This window comes from Coenobita brevimanus, chromosome 59 (assembly GCF_032717465.1).
Source record: "Coenobita brevimanus isolate Jiangsu-jjx chromosome 59, ASM3271746v2, whole genome shotgun sequence".
NCBI lineage: Eukaryota > Metazoa > Arthropoda > Malacostraca > Decapoda > Coenobitidae > Coenobita > Coenobita brevimanus.
Window position 1 is genome coordinate 30235753 of NC_137012.1, and position 20200 is coordinate 30255952.

General features: G+C 40.3%; 2 protein-coding genes and 1 non-coding gene across 3 annotated transcripts; 2 read left to right on the forward strand and 1 right to left on the reverse strand.

Moving 5' to 3' along the window:
* Window positions 1-545: 545 nt before the first annotated feature.
* Window positions 546-664, reverse strand: LOC145402965 (5S ribosomal RNA). The gene has a single exon (XR_013897901.1). It is a non-coding gene; the product is annotated as a 5S ribosomal RNA (ribosomal RNA).
* A 2098-nt stretch (window positions 665-2762) lies between these two features.
* LOC145402830 (protein YIPF1-like) lies at window positions 2763-14919 on the forward strand. The gene is made up of 8 exons (XM_080274746.1): window positions 2763-2816; window positions 3629-3671; window positions 4567-4676; window positions 9619-9811; window positions 10907-11023; window positions 12198-12352; window positions 13345-13527; window positions 14285-14919. Exons 1-8 carry the CDS (start codon window positions 2778-2780, stop codon window positions 14822-14824), a joined length of 1380 nt encoding a protein of 459 aa, XP_080130872.1. The 5' UTR covers window positions 2763-2777; the 3' UTR covers window positions 14825-14919.
* LOC145402836 (tRNA-specific adenosine-34 deaminase regulatory subunit adat3) lies at window positions 6243-7829 on the forward strand. The gene is made up of 2 exons (XM_080274750.1): window positions 6243-6861; window positions 6907-7829. The coding sequence occupies exons 1-2, from the start codon at window positions 6243-6245 to the stop codon at window positions 7827-7829; spliced, it is 1542 nt and encodes a 513-aa protein (XP_080130876.1).
* Window positions 14920-20200: the final 5281 nt, after the last annotated feature.

Here is a 20200-nt window from a genome sequence, read left to right on the forward strand (position 1 = left end):
TTGCATTGAAGCTTTGTCTGTCCCCTCCACCCTCTTTCTTGTGGTCAGAAAGCACCCATCAGGAAAAGGATCCTGCACCACACAAGACCCACAATGTGATGATTCTTTTGTCTCCTTTATCTTACGACAGCTCATCTTTTTCACTCAGTTGAGCAATCTGTAAAAGCATCATCACCACCATCATCTTGTCATTTACTTCCAAAATCTATGAAATACTGTAGATAAAACAAAATGCTCACCACCATCACACAATCATATCATTTACTTTTAAAATCTATAAAATTAAACAAACACATCATCATCATCATCATACCATATACCTTCTTAATTAATAAGACAACACAAAGAGGCCATCATCATCATTATCATCATCACTATCATTCTCTCACACATTACCATCATCGTATATTGTAATTTTCATTCATTCATTCATTGCCAGATGCCATGTATCCCAAACGGGGTGGCCAAGGGCTTAGAGTTAATTGTTTTACAGGGAGGGGCACTAATTCTCCACCAACCCCACTTGACACGTAGGGAGAACGTCATGCCAACAGCATCTGGTGTTCCCAGGCGGTCACCCATCCAAGTACTAACCAGACCCAACGTTGCTTAACTTCGCTGATCGGACGGGAAGCGGTGTACTCAACGTGGCATGGCCGTTACACGTAGCTACTGCAAAATAAGACAAAGAGATTATCATCATCATCATTAATGTCAACATATACAGTACACCATCATAATCTTATGCTCTAATGATACTACAGTAAACTCAATTATCCATCATTGCAATAACCAGCCCAACACAATATTCGGCACTGCTGGCTCAGCTCTAATTAAGCAACATCTAGCAAAATTACACAATATCCAGTGCCAAAACAGGCTCAACCGGCAGTTCTATACAACATCCAGCGTTGAGGTGTATAATCCGGCTCATAAACGGTTGCCATCCGGCGCTGTATTACTGTACTGTTTTATTATTTTATTGTAGCTATTTTATGCTTATTATCCACCATTAACTCATGGGAAACTTTTTAGGACAGAGGTTCAAGATGGACAGTAATGCAATATCTAGCTGGATGCCGAATATTGAGCCAATGGGGGGTACCATACAATATCCGGCGAGTTGCTTTAACCGGCGTAGGGCTTGGCTGAATTATGCCTGATAACTGAGAGTTTACTGTGTTCTCTTTCTGTCAGGATGTTAACTAACACTTCTTCCTTACCTCTTCATTTGGCATATTACACTTCAACATTCTCTTGCAGGTTATTCATCTATCTATCGACAGACACCTTAATCCTGTAAGGTGTGACCACAAATGAATCACCTCCATGTCACCCAGTCCTCTGTCATCTGGCTGCCCTCTCTCTAGTTCACACCCTCCACTCTCCTAACCTAACCTATAACAGGTTGCCAGAGATGAACTAGTGGCTTCTGCAAATACTCCAAAACAGGTATATTTTATTTTTCCTCTTCACTTTTTGTAGTCTATAAAATTACTTTCCTAAAGATTGTCTTACTGTAAGAGGCCAGTTGTGGTCACCGCACCTGTTTGGCAAAGTTTTACAAAAAACTGATACCAACGTTAGGACCAATGATCCTCCTTTCATGGTTGTTATATCCTGCCAGCCTTGGTTTGTGTGTAATATTAAAGTTACAGCACCAGTTGGTGAATCTCAGGGCATTCATACTCCAAACAGAAACCATGTGGAATGATCTATGTGGAATGATCTCCCTCCAATTGTGGTTGTGGCTCAAACTGTTCAAGCCTCTGAAGCAAGACTAGACAAGAACTAAGCTAGGAAAGAATGAGGGGTCAACTACAGGGCATCTCTTACCAACCTGTGTGAACCACCCAACCAGTTTGGGGTCAAAAGTAATCGGGCACAAGCACAGTAGACTTCCCCAAGGAACTATGCCAGTAATGGTACCTATATGTAAAATACTCACGGGCTAATGATGGACTTTAAAATTACCTCTTATGATGAACTTTCAAATTACCTATTTAAACTCAGGCTGCACAATCCCGACACTGATTATTATAAAGGAAACTTTTGACTTGCACTCTGCGTAGGAAAACATGTGTGGGAGCTGACACAAATTTCAACCTGTACTGGTTTGTTTTCTAACTTTTAGTTAAGGCTGCAAGTATACAGTGATCTGCCTTTCAAGTTCCACCTTCAGGTTACTGTTTTCACATCCACCTTCCTTAGTAAATGATCATTTACATCCGCCACACTCAATCTGTTTTGAAATTTCGTGCGATTGTTTAGATGCTCGCTGCCTGCCAGCATCGTGAAATGCCAGACGTATGATCACCACTTCTGAACTCATTCTTATTTTATGCCACTCCTGCAGTTCAGTTATAAATTAATAATCATTCCTCATACAAAAGCTCCACAGTGATATTATAGAGAGAATAATGGTGACAATTACTAAGTTTCGTATGAAATGTCCACCCACAAATCATCTTCGCAATTTTCACTGCAATAAATTTTATCAATTAATCAATCAGTCTCGTTAGCTTAGGCTTTAAGTGCCATTTAAGTCCCAACTTAATTTGTACTCAAGTTGGACTAAGTTGGCACTTGTGCTGGCACATAAATGCAACTTAAGCGTCACTTGTGTCAATTTAAGTACCAGTTTATGTGCCATTTATTTATTTACAACCATTTCCCCAATTATTTCATAATATCTACGGTTATCAAAAATTTGTTTTGTTGTCCCGTGTGAGCAACATTATCTCCGTTTGTTGACATGGACGTCATCTGTCGCTGCCATGGCTTCATCTAAAGACTTTGCTGTGTTAAATTTAGAGGTATTTCCCTTTAACTTGGTCGTATTCAGAAGTCATTTCTTTTTCTTCTCGGCAGATGCGTGAACTAGATATTTACACACCTAAATATAGTAGAGAATTTGGCCAGGTGTATGAGGACGCTGCCAACGCATCAAGCACGTCACAAGGAGTATTTATTTCATAAAACGGCCATAAAGTAACAACAGATTTTTTTATTTTTTTATTGGTGATGTAGTACCATCAGAGTTAGTGGGCTAATCATCTACCCTTGAATATCCTGGACAATGGTAGCCTAGCCCCGGGCGCTGAAGTCTCGAAAGAGGTAAAATGTGACTGGCTCCTCCGACTTTTAGTTAGTCAGACGTGATGCTTGATTATTTTGGCATGCTATAATAGCTGATCATGGCAGGGTAACACCAAAACTCATTACCACGGACAAGAAGAAAATAAAAGATACAGATATATTACCTATTGCTAAGGTTTGGTACCATAACGTAGGTGCCACAGAGGGATGCCTTCATGTGGTGGCACCTTTACTGGTTGGTGGAGCAGACATGTTATACAGCTGTCCCTCAGCTACCTCCATGTCCCTGTAAAGGAGGATGGTGGACTTCAGCTTTGGTCACTGTCCACCAGGTTAATATCTAGATAAGCCTGGGGTAACAGCAGCAACAACATGTAATACCAACCCGCTCCATGCACACAATACGAGGCCTCTGACCTCTCCCTCACAGTACATTTGTGTCCTTCCCATCTACCACGACTTTTGCCATCACCACATTGCAACTCTGTCTCATTTTTAATGTTTAGCTTTTTTTCTTTTTTTTTTCCAGAATGGTTCCCAGGATCTTGGAGGAATGGATTTGCAGTTCCAAGGTTTGTTGAGATTTTAATGAATTTTGTCTGTGGAATTAAACTAAAATTGTATATATTGATAAACTGAAATGCAATATATACTATATATATCTTATCTATAAGACATGGATGGTTATGTGTCCTGTCTCCATGGTTGTTCAGTTTGTATATGGATGGGGTTATAAAAGAGATACAAGATAGGGCAGTGGATGTTGGGGAGGCCCTAATGAGAGAGGGCAGCATTTGGAAACTCCCTGTACTGTTGTTTGCAGATGATACTGTATTAAGTGAAGATGAAGGGGAGCTGCAAGGCTTGGTGGATGAGCTTGGGAGAGTGTGTAAGAAACAGAATCTAAAGGTGAATGTAGGGAAGAGTAAAGTTATGGTCTTCGAGAGAAATGAAACCACTGAATGTAGAGTGAGGTTGGATGAGGAGGAAATGGAAAGTGTGAGTGAGTTTAAGTACTTGGGTAGTGTGATGAGTAAGGATGGAAGTTTAGAGGGTGAAGTGCTTGAAAGGGTACAAAAAGGTAGAAAGATTGCTGGTTCTATGAAAGCAGTGATAAGAAACTGGAATGTGAGCATGGAAGTGAAAAAGTTACTGCATGACACCATTGTGATACCAACTCTTAACATATGGAAGTGAAGCTTGGACCTTGTTGGAGGGACACAAGTTAAGAGTGAGAGCAGTGGAAATAACTTATTTGAGAGGAGCTTGTAGAGTCACATGGAGAGACAGACTGACAAGTGAGGAAGTGAAGGAGCATTGTGGTGTGGATGTGGATGTGATAGGAAGCATTAGGAGAAACTCACTGAGGTGGTTTGGCCATGTGGAGAGCATGGAGAGCGAGAGACTGATGAGGAGAGTGTATGTGAGTGAGGTGGAGGGGGCAATACAGTATTATATGCCAATCAGACTTTGGTGACACAAGGACGCAGCCAGCGGGTGGGGGAGGGCAGCATGAGCAGACCATCACCTTCACCGAATTCCCAGACTCGGCTGAAGATGAACTAGAGCAGGACAAGGTGAGGCAGGGCAGGGAGTCTCTTCTGTCTAAGGGAGAATTCTTATGCATATTTACAACTGATTCTCTGTAATTTATATTAGTCTGCTTGACAAGGGTCTGGCACCTCATGTGGCCCATTTTACTGACTTTGCTGTTAATTAGGTCTCTGTCTTTCAAGTTTTTATCTTTCCTTGCTTTCGGGACCCTACATCACCCCATCCTTGGATGGGAAAAAGAGGTCAGGATGGTGATGATGATGATGATGATGATGGTAATGATTCTTTGGCTTGCTGCCTGTTTGCATTCTTCAAATGTATCCATACCATCACATATAACAGCTTCAGAAGCATCACACATCTTGCAAGTGTTCGTAACCTCTTGAAAAGACACAGACAAGTTCTCCATTTTTTTTTTTTTTTTCCAGAAATGATCTGTCTTTTATCTCTTATTATTTTACCATTCTTATACAACACAGCTGCCAAATATCTGAAACTGCCAAGTTCTGTGTAACTTACCCAGGCAGAGAAAGACTTCTTCCTTTATGTTCCTCAGCAGAACACTGATGCTGCTAGAAACTCATCTATTTTAGTATGTAAAAAGATTTGGTAAGTAAAGCATTAAGGAAGATGAAAACATGGTGAACATATAGTATGAGTACAAGAGGGAGGAAAGTTTGGAGTAGTTGGAGGGAATGGTACTGTGACACAGGGACTTGGAAGCATTATTAGTTATGGCCACTCTGCATGAATGCTAATATTTGTCATCTGGCAGTACACAGAACAGTTTGATGCAGGTTTTATAGAAAGGTACTGGAGAGAGATACCTACCAATGGTGGCACAGATGTAGTCAGTTTGCTCCACTTCACAGCTCTATAAACGTCCCTCATTTCCCTCCCTAACCCAGCAAAAGGAGGATAGTGGCCTGCAGGAGGAAGAAAGCTTTAGCCTGCATTCTGCTGGGTTATTGTTCAGACAAGATTGGGAGTGCAACTGCTGCTACTACAGAAAGGTTGACCAGAATATAACTACTGTAAAGTGCATAGCAGAACAAGGAGAAAAATACTCATGCATTACACTGCAATAATTATATGAAAGGCAAAATTCAAGATTGACGAAAGGGAGTGGTTATAAACTGTGATAGTGAAACTTCAAGGTTGCCCCCAGCCAACTTGGCTGCTGAGTATGCAACAGCAAATAGATGCAGTAAAGCCTCACATTCTTAAAAACTACTGTACTTTATTAAATGAAATGATGTGAGTATTTTGTTCCGTGAAGGAAAATGATCTTAGCAAAACACTAAAAATTCATATTTAGGCTACAGATAAGCATCCAACTGTGACTAGGCTAAGTGAAACTGATTGTTGTGTTTTATAAGTTATTTGAATAAATAGGTGATGCCTTGAGATATACCAGTATGAAGTACCCTTATGTGAGTTGTACCAACACTAATCCTGCACTGCACATCCTGACTCCCTAATAATGAACAATATAAGTAAAAAGCATTTGTTTGTTGATTAACAGATGGTTAGTGAAAAGCCTGTTAAATAAGGAATTACATTACTACTGTACATAGATAAATGCCTGAATGCTGACACCACAAGAGGAAAGTGAGAATGTTTGTTACTTGCAGGTCACACCCAGGATAAAGAGGCTCAAAGCTGAAGAGGAATATACCCACCATAACAGACATTGGACTGAAGATGACAGAGCTGAAATGGAGGTGGAAAGTAAGGAATGTGAAATGGAAAGTGAATACAGTCAGTCCAGACACAAGAGAATTAAAACTGGAGAGAAGCTTGCTGAATGGGAGACAGAAAAAGTGTGTGTACCACCAAGAGAAGCAACTGAAACTAGGAATTGCAGCTCAGTAGAAACACTGATAACTTCAGAAACTCACAGAATAGAGAAATATGAAACTGGGGCTCAAGCCTCATCTGTGGAATTGAAGCACACGCAACGACAGCCATTCTTACTCCCTGAGACTGTTCAAATAAGTGCAGTTTTACCAGAAGGTGTTCACGGAGAGCCAGAGTTTGTGCAGGTGGTGGTGTTAAAGGTGAAAGATAAACTGTATACATCTCAAGTTATTAAGGAACTCTCCCTAAAGCTTCCTGTACCCAAGCTTAGCCACCTCAAAAGGGTCCGGAAGCTTGGGAGAATTGTTAAGTCAGAAGAAAATCAAGAAACTGTACGAAAAGGAAGTGGTATGTCAGAAAATTCAAATCAGAATAACTTACGGGGAAAGAAAGCCGAGGAAGGATTATATGTTTACCTTGATCTTATAGAGAATCTTGGTGCTGCTCCAGTACAAAACTTTGGTGCAGATTATATCACCTCTCTTGATATGTCGGAGGCTGAAAAAGTCCTGGCCAGTCTCCAGGGTAAGGGAATTGACATATCTGGGTGTGAAAGCAAAGTTTTTGCTGCAAAAGTTGCCCGATTCCCACCAAGAGTACGTAGCATGTACGACAAAGTTGCCCCCTTCTGGCCCTGTGCTTTTCATGAGGATGCCTACTTAACTCAGCTTGTATCTGCCAACTTTTTCAGTAAGTTGGAGGAAGAGGTAGTGATTGACCACATGAATAAGGCCATAGAACTGAGTCAGAGAGTTGACAAGGAGCAAACAATAGAGAGCATTGATCAGGATTTCCAGATATATCATTCTGTTGGTGTTGTGATAGCTGACAGCCAAAGTGGTGCCATAGTAACAAATGCTAGTGATCTAAGACACAGGCATCCTCTCAAACACGCTGTCATGGTTGCGATTGACAATGTGGCTGCCAGACAAGGAGGGGGAGCTTGGACACAATGTGATGACTATGAAGCTGCCAAATCAGGATTATTTACCAGTACCAAAGATAAACATCCATCGAAGGAAAGTTCAGGAAGTGATATTAGTAAGAATATAGTGGCTACAAAGGAGAAAATTCCCAAGCAGACTGAAAACACAGATGACGTAGATCATGGCTTCTATATATGCACTGGGTATGATGTTTTTGTGACCCGAGAGCCATGTATGATGTGTTCTATGGCTCTTCTGCACTCTAGAGTACGGAGGGTATTCTATCTTCATTCACAGCCTCAGACTGGGGCGCTGGGCTCAAAAACTAAACTGCACACATTGGGAGGGATTAACCATAGATATGAGGTGTTTAAAATTACTCAGATATAGCATTAGTTTGGTTCTCTGTCTGTCTGTAGCCAGACCCCTTAAAACTGCACCAAAATAGTATTGGTCTGCATAATTCATGTTTGAAACTGATGTCTCAGTATTTTTGCCCCCCCCCCCTTTTTTTTTTTTTAACCTTTTATGGACAGTTATACTCTGGCCATTGCCAGACCATTTTTCCCCAGTGAAGGGAAACACCTGTCATCTCAAGATTTAAAAATGCAAACATATCTAATTTGATCAAGAAAGGTAGGAAGTGTATAATACAGGTAGCTAATTATTATTACTTAAACATAATTAGAGAAGTCAAAAAGTTTGAAATAAAGGAAGGAGAGTAGAGGTTGAATTTAAATCAGTTTTATATGAGGGCAGTAATAACTTGTTCAAAATAGTTGTAAGAGGAACTAATGTAATTTTTTAAAATCATGTAAAATGTGAAGACCTATATACCATTATGGCGGTTCAGATAAACAGAAAGATGTATCTGTTAGTTAAGTTCTTTTATCAACGAACATTGTCACCCAGTATACCGTATATGATTTTACACTTGATATCAGTAATTACATTCTCCCTACGTGTCGAGTAGGGTTGGTGGAGGATTAGTGCCCCTCCCTGTAAAACAATTAACTCTAAGCCCTTGACCACCCCGTTTGGGATACATGGCGTCTGACAATGAATGAATGAAAACATTCAGACTCTACAACACTTTCTTGCTGTTGTTTGATACTTCCCTAAGTGTTTTAAATTACATTAAAGTTGTCTGTATACGTTTGTGTATTATTGAACCCTGTTAACAAAGGAAGTTGAACCATCATGCATCATAGTCTGTCATGTAGGATGCCAGAATATTGAACCCAGGTGTATGGTAATATCTGAAGTAAGTTTTTTCTGTAGTAAAATTATATACTTGCCCCAGACTCCCGACTTCACCCATTAGACATGACTTCACCCATTAGGGATGAGCATCCACACCTATACTTTTCACAATATCATTGTGGTATATACAGATAATATACAACTCTTACAAGGTTTAGGAACAAGTACTTCCAGGAACAAATGTTCACTTCTATTCCACTGCTTCATCTTTACACTTGAGGTATGGCTGTCAGTTTCCTGCAAAATGCATCACATCAGAGAATCATCCATGGTCTAAGAAGTATACCAAGCCACCAATAGAAGTTAGAACTAGAATATATATATATTTTTTAATATATAGATATCTGCTGCTACCCACTCCCATCCAGCAGGGTAGTCCAGGAAACAGGAAAATGCAACCTCATTCACATTCTGTATGTACAGCACCAGCTGGATGTAATTCTATCATCCAATTCTTTTTGTCCCATCGGGAAGCTAAGGACCATGTGCTAGTTTGCTCAGTCCTGACATTTAAGGCAAGGGTGACCAGCTTACTCACCTCAAGTAGCATTACTGTACATGAGCAGTAAACACTACGGTAATCTTCACTTGGGTGTGAACCCTTGTGGGCCCCATCCAGCTGGAGCATCTTAACCTACTAGACCAGATGAAGTAGTATGTAAAAAGTTGTGATATTTCAGAACACTTCCTTATAAGGAGGAATCATTTGTTACAACACACCATTCAAAATAAGATGACAGTGTCAAGCCAAGTTGATGTAAAACTAGTATAGGGCCTGAAGTGGTGACATGTGAAAGTGTGTGCCACATAGGACTGCTGGGCCTCAGGCAATGGATTATCTGGTTAATGCTGAGAGTTGGAGACGCAAATTGAAAAACGAGGGTTAGCATTCTTCACTAACTTGCTTATTTTCCAGTTGATGGGTGAGGGAGATGGTACAGAACCTGCAGGCCTCAAAGCAGGGGCATCCTTCTGGACGTTTGAGTTTTACCAGCAGTTCTTTGATGTGGAGAGCAAACAAGTGGGTGATCGCATCCTGTGGTCCATGGTGCCAAAGCCTGGTGTCAGCTACCTTCAGTCTTATATCCGGCCTAACCCGGATCTCTATGGTGAGCATGGTGTATAGGTAGTGTATATTCATCCGACAACTGATGGGTATTATGTTATGATGTGCATGTGTGTCAAAGATGATGCCTGAAAGGAGGATTCCAGGGGCTTGAGTGATGAGTGAATGAGGGTGTAACCCATTTCACTGGTCATGCTGTTCATGAAGTCTCCCTCTGTCATGTTTTTATCTTACCTTGCTTTCTGGACCCAACATCACTCTTTACTTAGGTGGGAAAAAGGGGTTGGGATGATGATGGCAGTGGATAATATAGCTATTGCCTATGTTCATCCATCCATCCATCATCTATTCCTGTCGCCCCATGAGGAGCGTAGGAACCCGGGGCTAGGCAAGTTGGTCCTGACATTTAAGGTGAGAGTGACCAGCCTCACTCATCCCTGAGTGGCATCATGTGAGCAATAAACCCCAACCATCCCTTGGATATAAACCTACATGGGCTCAGTCCGATTGGAGCACCTTCATTACCCACTAAACCACCAGGTGCCATAATTTGGTCATATGGTTACCACCCAGTGTAGTAAATGGTTTCCTGGTGTAAAGGAAACTATTTGGCTTGTCACTTAATGTAGAGCCACCCACAGGCAGAAGGAAGAGGAAAGAATGAAGGAAAGAAAGACAGAAGAGAGAGTGTAAAGTCACCCACTGGCAGATGAAAGAGGAAAGAATGAAGGAAAGAAAGGCAGAAGAAGATGGATTGAAGAGAACAAAAGGCAGACACCCAAAGCAGTACTACATCGAGTGAGTGGATGGTGAGCGCCCCCATCTACCACAATATTACCTATGTTAATACAGTAGTTAGAACTCCTCAGTCAGAGTTATGGCCTTCCACAGGCTGAACCCTAAGAGGTGTCGGAAGGTTTTTCAGTCATGCAGTGCCATATGCTTTGGATGGTGGAAGGGTGATGCATTTGCTAGAAAACTGTTCATTTTTTGTTTTTCTGTGATAAGGGATGGAGTAAGGTAAAATAACGGTACTTGAACTGATTTTGTGCATAAGTGAAGAATTGTAGTTATACAGATAAATATTTTAAAAATTACTTTTTTCAAAATCTTAGTGTAATGAGTTTGTTCCTTTCAGGTCCTTTCTGGATCTGTGTGACACTGGCCTTCACAACAGCCATCACAGGCAACCTGGCCAACTACCTGGCCACACCGCCAGCAGACACATACATCTGGAGATATGAGTTCCGCAAAGGTGGGATCACGATGGCAACTGAGGAACTTTAACCTCTTTAGCCCATGGATGTGCTTGTCTTTTGAGTCTATAGCTAACTTCCTCTTAGCTCAGTTAAGTCTTTTTAATAACTATACCTGTACTGGCATTATTTAATTCCATATGCAGATACAGTACATCCCCCTAGTACGCGCCTATATGGGTGGCAGAGGACGTCGCACACTAGGAATTCACGTACTGTGAATATATAAACTTACGGGAAAAATTACATATGGGCAGCACCTCCCTTCATGGGCAACCCTTGAGATGCCTTTCAGACATAAGTATTGTACTATACAACGAAACTATCTTAGACATATTACCTAAGATAAAGTAAACCAACAAGATTATGGCTTTACTAGGTAAATCAACAAGGATATTGCTTAACTAAACCAACAAGAATATGGCTGCACACCTTTACCCAAGAGGACAACAGGTGTGATGGAGGTAAGAAGAGGATCCAAGGCAGGATGAGGCACCTATCGTGCATCTCCTGCATCACCCACCACCCCACCTGACACACCACTTTCCTCATCACTTTCGCCACCAGCACTTTCGACACTTTCACTACCTAATGCACTCACTTCGTTCATAAACCCTTTAAAGTCTATTTCTGACACCTCAGACATCGACTCAGCCGGATTTGGGCCACTCTTCGCTGCCCATCTGGCTTACAAGGAGTTCAACTCGCGTTCTAATAAAAAATACACTTAAAAAAAAAATAAAATAGGTCCTCGTGTACAAGGGGGATCGTGTACTCGGAACTCGCATACTATGGGGATGTACTGTACAAGTTTTACATGGGTTGACTTATGCTGCTCACATCTCATCTTTCTCAGTTAATCCTCTTGTTACTGTTATGTCTTTTGTATTACAGTATATTCATGTTATGGCAGCACACTTATTCTAACCTGACAAAAATCCCTATCTCCATTCAGCACAGTCAGTGGTCGATTGGAGGATTAATTTGCCAAGTAACCAAGGAGACTTATTCCTCTCTCATACTGAAGGCTTACTTAATTTCATGCAACCACAATTTAGTTTTCAAGTTGTGGAAGTGCCCCAATTTCTTGAAGTGAAAACAAACTGACTGTACCAGGTCATTTTATTCAATTTAGTTAACAAACAGTGTTCAGGATACTTTACTTTTTTTCAGTAACTCTTGCCGCATCTGCCATCTTTGCCTATGCATGGCTGGTGCCGCTGGGCGTGTGGGGGCTGGTGGTGTGGCGAGGATCCCGGGCCAAGATATCACTTCTTGAGCTGCTGTGCATCTACGGTTACTCTCTTGCCATATTTGTGCCAGTCTCGGTAAGTGCACTTTTGGGTAAGGAGTAGTAGCAGTAGTAAGTACAGTCCAAGACTTCTTTGAATATAAACTTGGTAGACAGCAGGGTGAAGTTGTCCTCCTCCTGCAGTCCACCATCCTCTTTTCAGGGGATAGGGAGGGAGTTGAGGAACATTTGTATAACCAGGCAGTGAAGCAGCCTAGTTATGTCAGTGACACCACACAAAGGCATCCTGCCTTTGGGTATATATTATATTTATAAAGGAGAAAAAAGAGGACCACCTAATGATGCAGCACTATACATTCGAATCATTATATACTCATTTTCTCATCTCCTAAAACATAATATGCATATATCTGTTTAGTCCATCCAGTTATTTAGTGAGAAGTACAATTTGTTGCTTCATGTGTTGATACTGAACAGTTTTATACTACACTGGGTACAGTATCCACATTCTCATAGTTCATCAAAGTTTGGTACACCCATGTTGTCATTATCATCCTAATCATCCAGACCTCTTTTCCTACCTAAGGATGGGATGAGGCAAGGTCCAGAGAACAAGAAAAGAACTTATAGAAGGAGAACTGCCTCAAGTCTGCCTAGTTAATAGGCCACACTCTCATTCATTAACCATTCACACATCCCATAATTCTTCCTTCCGTGTGTACATTTTTTTTTTTTTTCCCTCTTCTATAAATTATGTACCCCATGACATAATATAACATTATCCCTTTGTGGAAGATTCAGTGTTTTTCTGATGCAGTGTATGTTTGTATCCCTATAATCAGCATGTTCTGCCTAATATGTGGAGCGTGAATACCCCATGTTAGTTTCCATTTACATTCTGATATGCTGTACTTATATCCCATGATTTCCTTTATGGATTTTTCCCCATTGTAGGTTCATATGGGATGTGGAAATCTTCCTTTCTTTCTTTCTTTCTTATGCTCATTTACATCCACTTTTACATTAATATTGTTCTGTTTTTGTGCTGTACGCTTTTTCCCACATTAGATTCTTTGGATGGTGCCCCAGCCTTGGTTCAAGTGGTGCCTGGCCATTGTAGCGCCAGTTTTAAGTGGCAGTGTGTTGGTGCGCACTGTGTGGCCATCACTCTCACATGACTCACGCCAGGTGGCTCTGGGTATCGCTGCATTCATACTGCTGCTTCATGCTACACTCGCTCTTGGATTTATGGTGTGTTGGTCTTGCCTTATCACAATGTGTGTTTTACACATTCATATTACAGTGCCTTTGATGTTCCATCCCATTCACACCTCTAGGTTTTGAGGATTCTGTCTTTAGATAAATGAACTTTTCAATGGTATAGTTGTCATCACGTGTACCTAGTCCACTAGGGATCGAGAGTGAAGATACTGTCCCATTTATATCCAATGTAAAACCAGTTATTACTGTAATTTACACCTGTACTACTTTATGTGTTGGAATTTGTTTAAAGAGTGATAGAAATGTCTTCACATGTTGGCATCACTATACTGTAACCCAGAGTCATTAAGTTCATTTATCTGTTAGTATTAAACATATATCATCCCTCCATTTTAATCTATATACATGCAGTTTTCAGTACTGTATTTAACACACTTTTCCAATTATATTGTGTTCCATTCATGTGTCAGTATTGAACTCCCTAACTGATGGGTCATCTGAATAGTATCATCTCCATACAATAGTCAGTTTGTGTTCATCTGATGGCACTGAGCCACTAACAACTTGAATATCAAGTCATGAATGCATGCTGTTTGATGAACCTTAGTTATGAGGCAGGAATACCTCCTTTGTTATAAGTCATATTTACCATCTGGTCAACCTACCTAGCAATTATCTAAGCTGAAAAGGAGTTGTGGATCTTTATCATATGACAAACCAGACTTTTTTTCCCGGCCATATTTTATTTACATTCAAATTTCATTAGTTAACACACTTATCTTTCCAGCTGTACTTCTTCTCAGCCCCGGAGAAAACCAGCCAGTCCGTCAATGTTGCACCTGAGAGTAACCCCATCATCCCCACCTCTGCCCCAATCCCAGCCAATCAGTCAGCTCAAGGGGCTCAGGCAGCCTCTCTCATACAGCCAGACAAGGGCAAAGAAGACAGAGACCCAGGAGATGGAAGTAAAGGCAAAGGTGGAGATGCCAAGAAGGGAAGTGGTGGAAATGGACAAGCTGCACCAGAAAACATTAGTCCAAAAAGTGTGAGGGAAGTCAAAACAAGCGAGGCACAGGAAGATAGGGACAATACCAAGGCAAGTGGAAGACAGAAAGGCACAAATAAGACCAAAAAAGTCATAAATACTTCCAAGGCCAAAGCAAGTGAGGGACAGAAAGACACAGACAAAACCAGACCAAGTGAGAGAGAGAAAGGCACAAATACTTCCAACATCGAGCCAAATGAGGTGCAGAGAGGCACAGGGAAGACCAGTTCAGCTCAAACAGCTGAGGAAAATGCAAATACAGAGACTAGTAAACAAGCATAGACATCTGAAATATTGTCTTTGGAAAGGTTAAGAGTTTTATAGGTAAAGTTTGAATGCTCTTATTCTTTTTTCAGTTTACTGTATATGTATATGAAGAGAAACAAGTAATGGAAATTTTTGGAAATAGAACTGTGCTTCAGTCTGTATGTGTACCCTACTTGACCATTTGTTTTAGGGAGGAATTTTGCTTTCAAAGTCTTTTTTTTCTTTCTTTCCTTTTTTAGGCACACAAAGAATTTCATTTCTGCATTTATTACAGAAATACGTTCAAGTTCATCAGTTTTTCTTAGTTTTTGTATTTAACAAAATACTGTATTACTAGTATTTTATTTCTCACTTTTAAGACGAAGTTATTAGAGACTTTATATGTAGTGTATGGTAGAAAAAGAGTGTTTTTGAAAAGTGGGGATGTTTTGAAAGGTGGGGGTGGAATAATATATACTGTTTAGCCTACAGATGCTGTGTGGTATCGAATGAAGTTTTGTGAAAGCTTTAGTGGCCGTTTTTGTGTGTGCTGTGTCATCCTTCATATTTATGTCTTTGAGTTCTTTAGTTTTTACTTCTGTTCTCTGTCTTTTTTGAGCCAAAATGCTGCCAGAGATTACATAATATGGAAAGTTGCCAGCAGGTGAACAGGGCTGACACATGCTTGTATGCACAAAGCCTTAGAAAAATACATCAACATCATCATCATCATCATCATCATCATCATCTGGATCTCCTTTCCCCCCCAAGGGCAGGGTGAGGAGTAGCAACGTCCAGACAGCCCAATTGTGCCCAGTCCAATGGGACACACTTCCATTCACTCATCATTCAAGCCCCTGAAATCCTGGCTCAATCTGATACACCAAAAACATTCACCACATTCTGTAGTTTCACATAAATATATCCAATAGAGTCACACCAGATGAAAACACAGGTTGTCCCAACTTCTCATAGTAAACCCAATTTCGTTATAGGAGTGAGCTTGAAGGACAGGGGAGATCGAGGATATGGTAGAGGGAAGGGATGGAGAGGTACATGAAAGGAGATGGTATGATGTACAGCGAGGGCAGTCAGATGTCAAAAAGACAGGGTGATATGGAGGTAATTTATTCATGGCTACCCCCTCTGAGTTTGATAATTGGCTTTAGATGGATAGACAGGGTTTAATTTTTCCTTGTGAACAGTTCATGGCAGTGTGAAATTGAGATGCACATTTGGTAATAGTTTTTACATAAAATTTGAAATCAGTGTGTTGTCTGTTTTCATTCCACAGTGCCACAGCTTTATGTTAACTGTCATGTCCTCTTTTATATAGCTGGTGCTGGAAAGGGATGCCTTCTCACAGTGGCACCAGTATAACTGGTCAACTCCACTCCTCAGTTATACAGATGTCTTTCAACTCGCTTCCTATCCCCCAAAAGGAGGATGGTGAACTGTAGCGGAAAGGTTGCTTCAGCCTGCTGTTCAATGGATTCAAGTCCAGACGAGCGTGGAGTTGCAACCGCTTATAATGCTGCTGCTCCTACAGCAGTATATACATAACTTACTGTGTTCATTGTGTATTATTAGTTACCGCATATAACAACTACAATCTCTCCCATATTAACTCATATGAGGTGTACAGCTCAAGACTAGGTGGCTGTAGTCCAGAACATATATTTCAGTGGTGGGAAATTAATTCCAAGAAGTAGTGATAGGTGGGGGTCTTCACCATTCACTCACTCAATGTAGTGGTGCTCTTGGGTGCCTGCCCTTTCCTCTCTTCCTTCCTTCTTTCTTTCCTTCCTCTTCTGTCTTTCTTTCCTTCATTTTTTCCTCTTCCTTCTGTCTGGTGGTGACTCTACACTGAGTGACAAGCCAAATGGTTTCTTGTACACCAGAAGCCATTTACTATGCTGGGTGGTGATCATACAACCAAATTATGGTGCCTGGTGGTTAAGTGGGTAATTAAGGCACTCCAGTTGGATTGAGCCAGTGCAGGTTTATATCCAAGGGGTGGTTGGGGTTTATTGCTCTCACAATGCCACCTAGGGATGAGTAAAGTTGGTCACTTTCATCTTAAAGGTCATGACCTATCCCTAGGCTCCTATGCTTCTCATGGGGCAATACTGGATTAGATGATGAATGAAATGAATGAATCAGGTGGAAGTTGTTTATCATCTGGAATGGAGTTATGAACAAAATTTACTACCTTATATATTTAATGGTGTCTGACATGAATGATTGATGGAGTGTCTGGTTAAATACTTTGCAAGTAAGTATGAAAACTTAAGTGTGTCAAGACTGTAAGTACTGTATTGAGAGATTATATGTAAAGAGTGCTGATGATAATGTGTTGCACAGTTGTACAAATCCTGTACTTTAGAAAAAATGTGAACCACTTCTTTCCAATGATGTATTTTATCCTCTGTTCTTGCCATTTCTAGATTATTTTGCTCAGCTTTGGCAGAGACTTATTGAACTGTTGTAGCCTTTATTAACCCTTTAACTACCAAAGGTCTGCCCTAAGTTGACTCAGATTTGGTGGTAGCAATGCTGTAATAGAATATAAAATACATTACTGGTGAAGTATTAAGTGTATTCCATATAGACTACTGATACATTGTACATTCCATGCTCACTTAGTCATTGATGGTTGGGAACTGCTCATGTGTTTCTGGGTGCAGTAGACTGGAAAAATTCTTTTTTGTCATCTGAAGTTAGCTCAGACATTAAGAGCCAATCTTACCTAATTTGAGGCCTGGAAGACTCTGGGCATAGTAGATACTTAGGAAAATTATATATATATTTTAATATTGGAATCATGTTCACTTTTGATATAGATTATAAATAGCTGGGGTTTATTTTTTTCCTTATGTAGTTCTGGCTTTACCATGTCTGTTTACCTCTGTCTCTAACTATATAAAATATAGAATTCAGCCTTCATTTTTTTTTCCATTTCAAACTGGGTGATTTATATACAGTATAGCCTCAATCAACCCCTTCACTGCTCTAGATCCTTCCTAAGTTGAATAAAACTGTTTGGAAATGGAAAGAATAGAAAAAGATCTTCGTAGAAAAAGAAATTGTTACTGTTATGATAATTAATAATTACCTGCTCAGTTTTCAAGGAGTTGTACGAATATAACTAGAACATCCACTCCGTACATGATCTTTAGTTGAAGGGGGTTGGTGATAAGAGTTTACAGAAAGTGATTATCAACACCATTGTTTTTTCTTTTATTTGTGCCAGCTACCTAAGGAGATTTTTTTTTTTTTTTTTTTTTTTTTTTTAGTATGAGCTTTTACTGTATTTTTAAGCCATGTTTGTATATATTTATGATTCCACTACCTAAGTTTATCATGTGCTTGTTGTATCACACAGATAGCTTTGAATAAATTCATACCATCACAGTGATATTTTACTCCTTTTAATTAATCCACATTTCATTCTCCTGCCTACCCTTCTACTATATTTCAAAACACTTATGCAGTCATATGTCTGTTCCTACAGCTGTTCTGAAAAAGGTGAACTAGCTTTTACTGTAGAAAGTTCCCCGATTGTGGTTGATGGGTCTGCTGGGTTAGGCATAACTACTGTAGTGGTCTGTGCTGGTCCTTCGGTCAAATGTATTATTTAACTGGGGCTGCCAAACAAAAAGTCAAAGGCCTAAGAACACACGGTCAATTTGGTGCCAAGCCCTAACCTGGGAGACCAATTGTGTTCACATTAAATAAATAAATTTGCAATTGCAGGGGCAAGTCTGGCTAGGGGAGCCCGGGCCCCCCAGGTCCCCCCGTGGCTAAGCCACTGCTGTAAAGTCAAAATCTCATTAATATCGTTATTACAATTACGTCTTTTAGAATTTATTTATGCGACTTGCAGACGATTTAATTTAACATGAACTAATATCCTCTTAATGCTGGCGATATAAGACTTTTTCAAAAAATAAAAATTCCTTGCAAAGATTAATTTAACTAATCATTTGGCATTACCTTTCAATCTCTGGGTCGTTGCATATTTCCAAGAAAAGTGAATATTTTGCAATGTAATAGATAAAAAGGCACTTGTGACGTCACCACCCGCTGTTGCTTAGGTTATATCCGAAATAATGTTATGGTGCCCACGTTGGGTCAGACGTACTTGCCCGCAACGTAGTAAATGTCAAAAGAAGAATTTGTACAAGGAAGTAATTATAGTGGAATAAGGTGGAGGTGGCCAAAGTACTCAGTACTTTCAAGAGGCTGACGTTGTATTATTTTTCAGTGGAGTAATAACTGGGTAAGATCAGAAACCAGTCATTCAAGACAAGTAAACAAGTATGTTCCCCTCTCTCTCTCTCTCTCATTACCATTACTTGCTGTGCTAGTATTATTGGTGTTCTTGCCAAGATTGAAAGCCATCCCATTTTTTTTTCAGTGATTGAATGGGACCTCATTACAAAATTTTCCTTCTTTTTTTTTTCACAACCCTTCTTGAGCTTTCTTGAGTAGCTAGTTGCTGATTGTGTTGTCGTGCTTTGATATTTTATTATTTTTCAAGTATTTATTGAAGCATATTTAGTGACAAGTCAATCCTGCCCCAAAATATATTCATCCTCAAGTCATGCCAGTTAGGTTACCCGGTACATCGTTTGGTTTGGTTAGGTTAACTTTTATGGGTAAATATTTACTTCTGGGAAAACATGAGTTGTGTTGACAAATTTTTTTTTGTGGTAGATGATGGCGACCATAATCCAGTCACTTGATGTAGTGCTACCTACTTCTTCCTTAGCCTTTATCATTCTTTTTCTGTGCCTGCCCTCCTCTCTTGCTATTTCTCCCATATCACTTCTTATTGCTCTTCTTTCCTTTACAGGTGGCTTTACATTGAGTGACAATCCAAATGGTTTCCTATAAGCCAAGAAACCATTTACAGCACTGGGTGGTAACCATATAACCAAACCATACGTGCTCCCTACGTGTCAGCAAGTGGGTTGGTGGAGAGTTAGTGTCCCTTCCCCTAAAACAAATAACTCAAAGTCAAATGGCCACCCCTTGTAGGATTGTGGCATCAGGCAATAGATAGTTAGATAGATAGATTATTTACCCTCATTTCTTATGGAAATTCCTCCTTTCCAAAATTGCTGGAATCACAAAAGGCACACACATGCATGCACATACAGTATGGATCCACTCATACATGTGTACACACACACACACACACACACACAGTAGAACCCTTGGTTCCTAACTGGGTGAGCTACACCTTTCCAGAGTTCCCCCCCCCCTTTGATACCAGATAATCAACCATTCGGACCACCATTAAGCGTCACCTGGAAAAAAGTTTCCTCAAGGAGAAAGTGCTGGTTTGGGTTCATCGAGCAAGCGAGGAGTAAACATCAGTCTGACATGATGCCCTTGTACTGGTAT

Coding starts and splice junctions, on each gene's coding strand:
- LOC145402830 (XM_080274746.1), top strand. CDS start 2,778: ATGGCTTCATCTAAAGACTTTGCTGTGTTAAATTTAGAG. Junction 2,817..3,628: donor TTGCTGTGTTAAATTTAGAG/GTATTTCCCTTT, acceptor TTTTTTTTCCAG/AATGGTTCCCAGGATCTTGG. Junction 3,672..4,566: donor AATGGATTTGCAGTTCCAAG/GTTTGTTGAGAT, acceptor TATGCCAATCAG/ACTTTGGTGACACAAGGACG.
- LOC145402836 (XM_080274750.1), top strand. CDS start 6,243: ATGCTGACACCACAAGAGGAAAGTGAGAATGTTTGTTACTTGCAGGTC. Junction 6,862..6,906: donor AACTGTACGAAAAGGAAGTG/GTATGTCAGAAA, acceptor GGGGAAAGAAAG/CCGAGGAAGGATTATATGTT.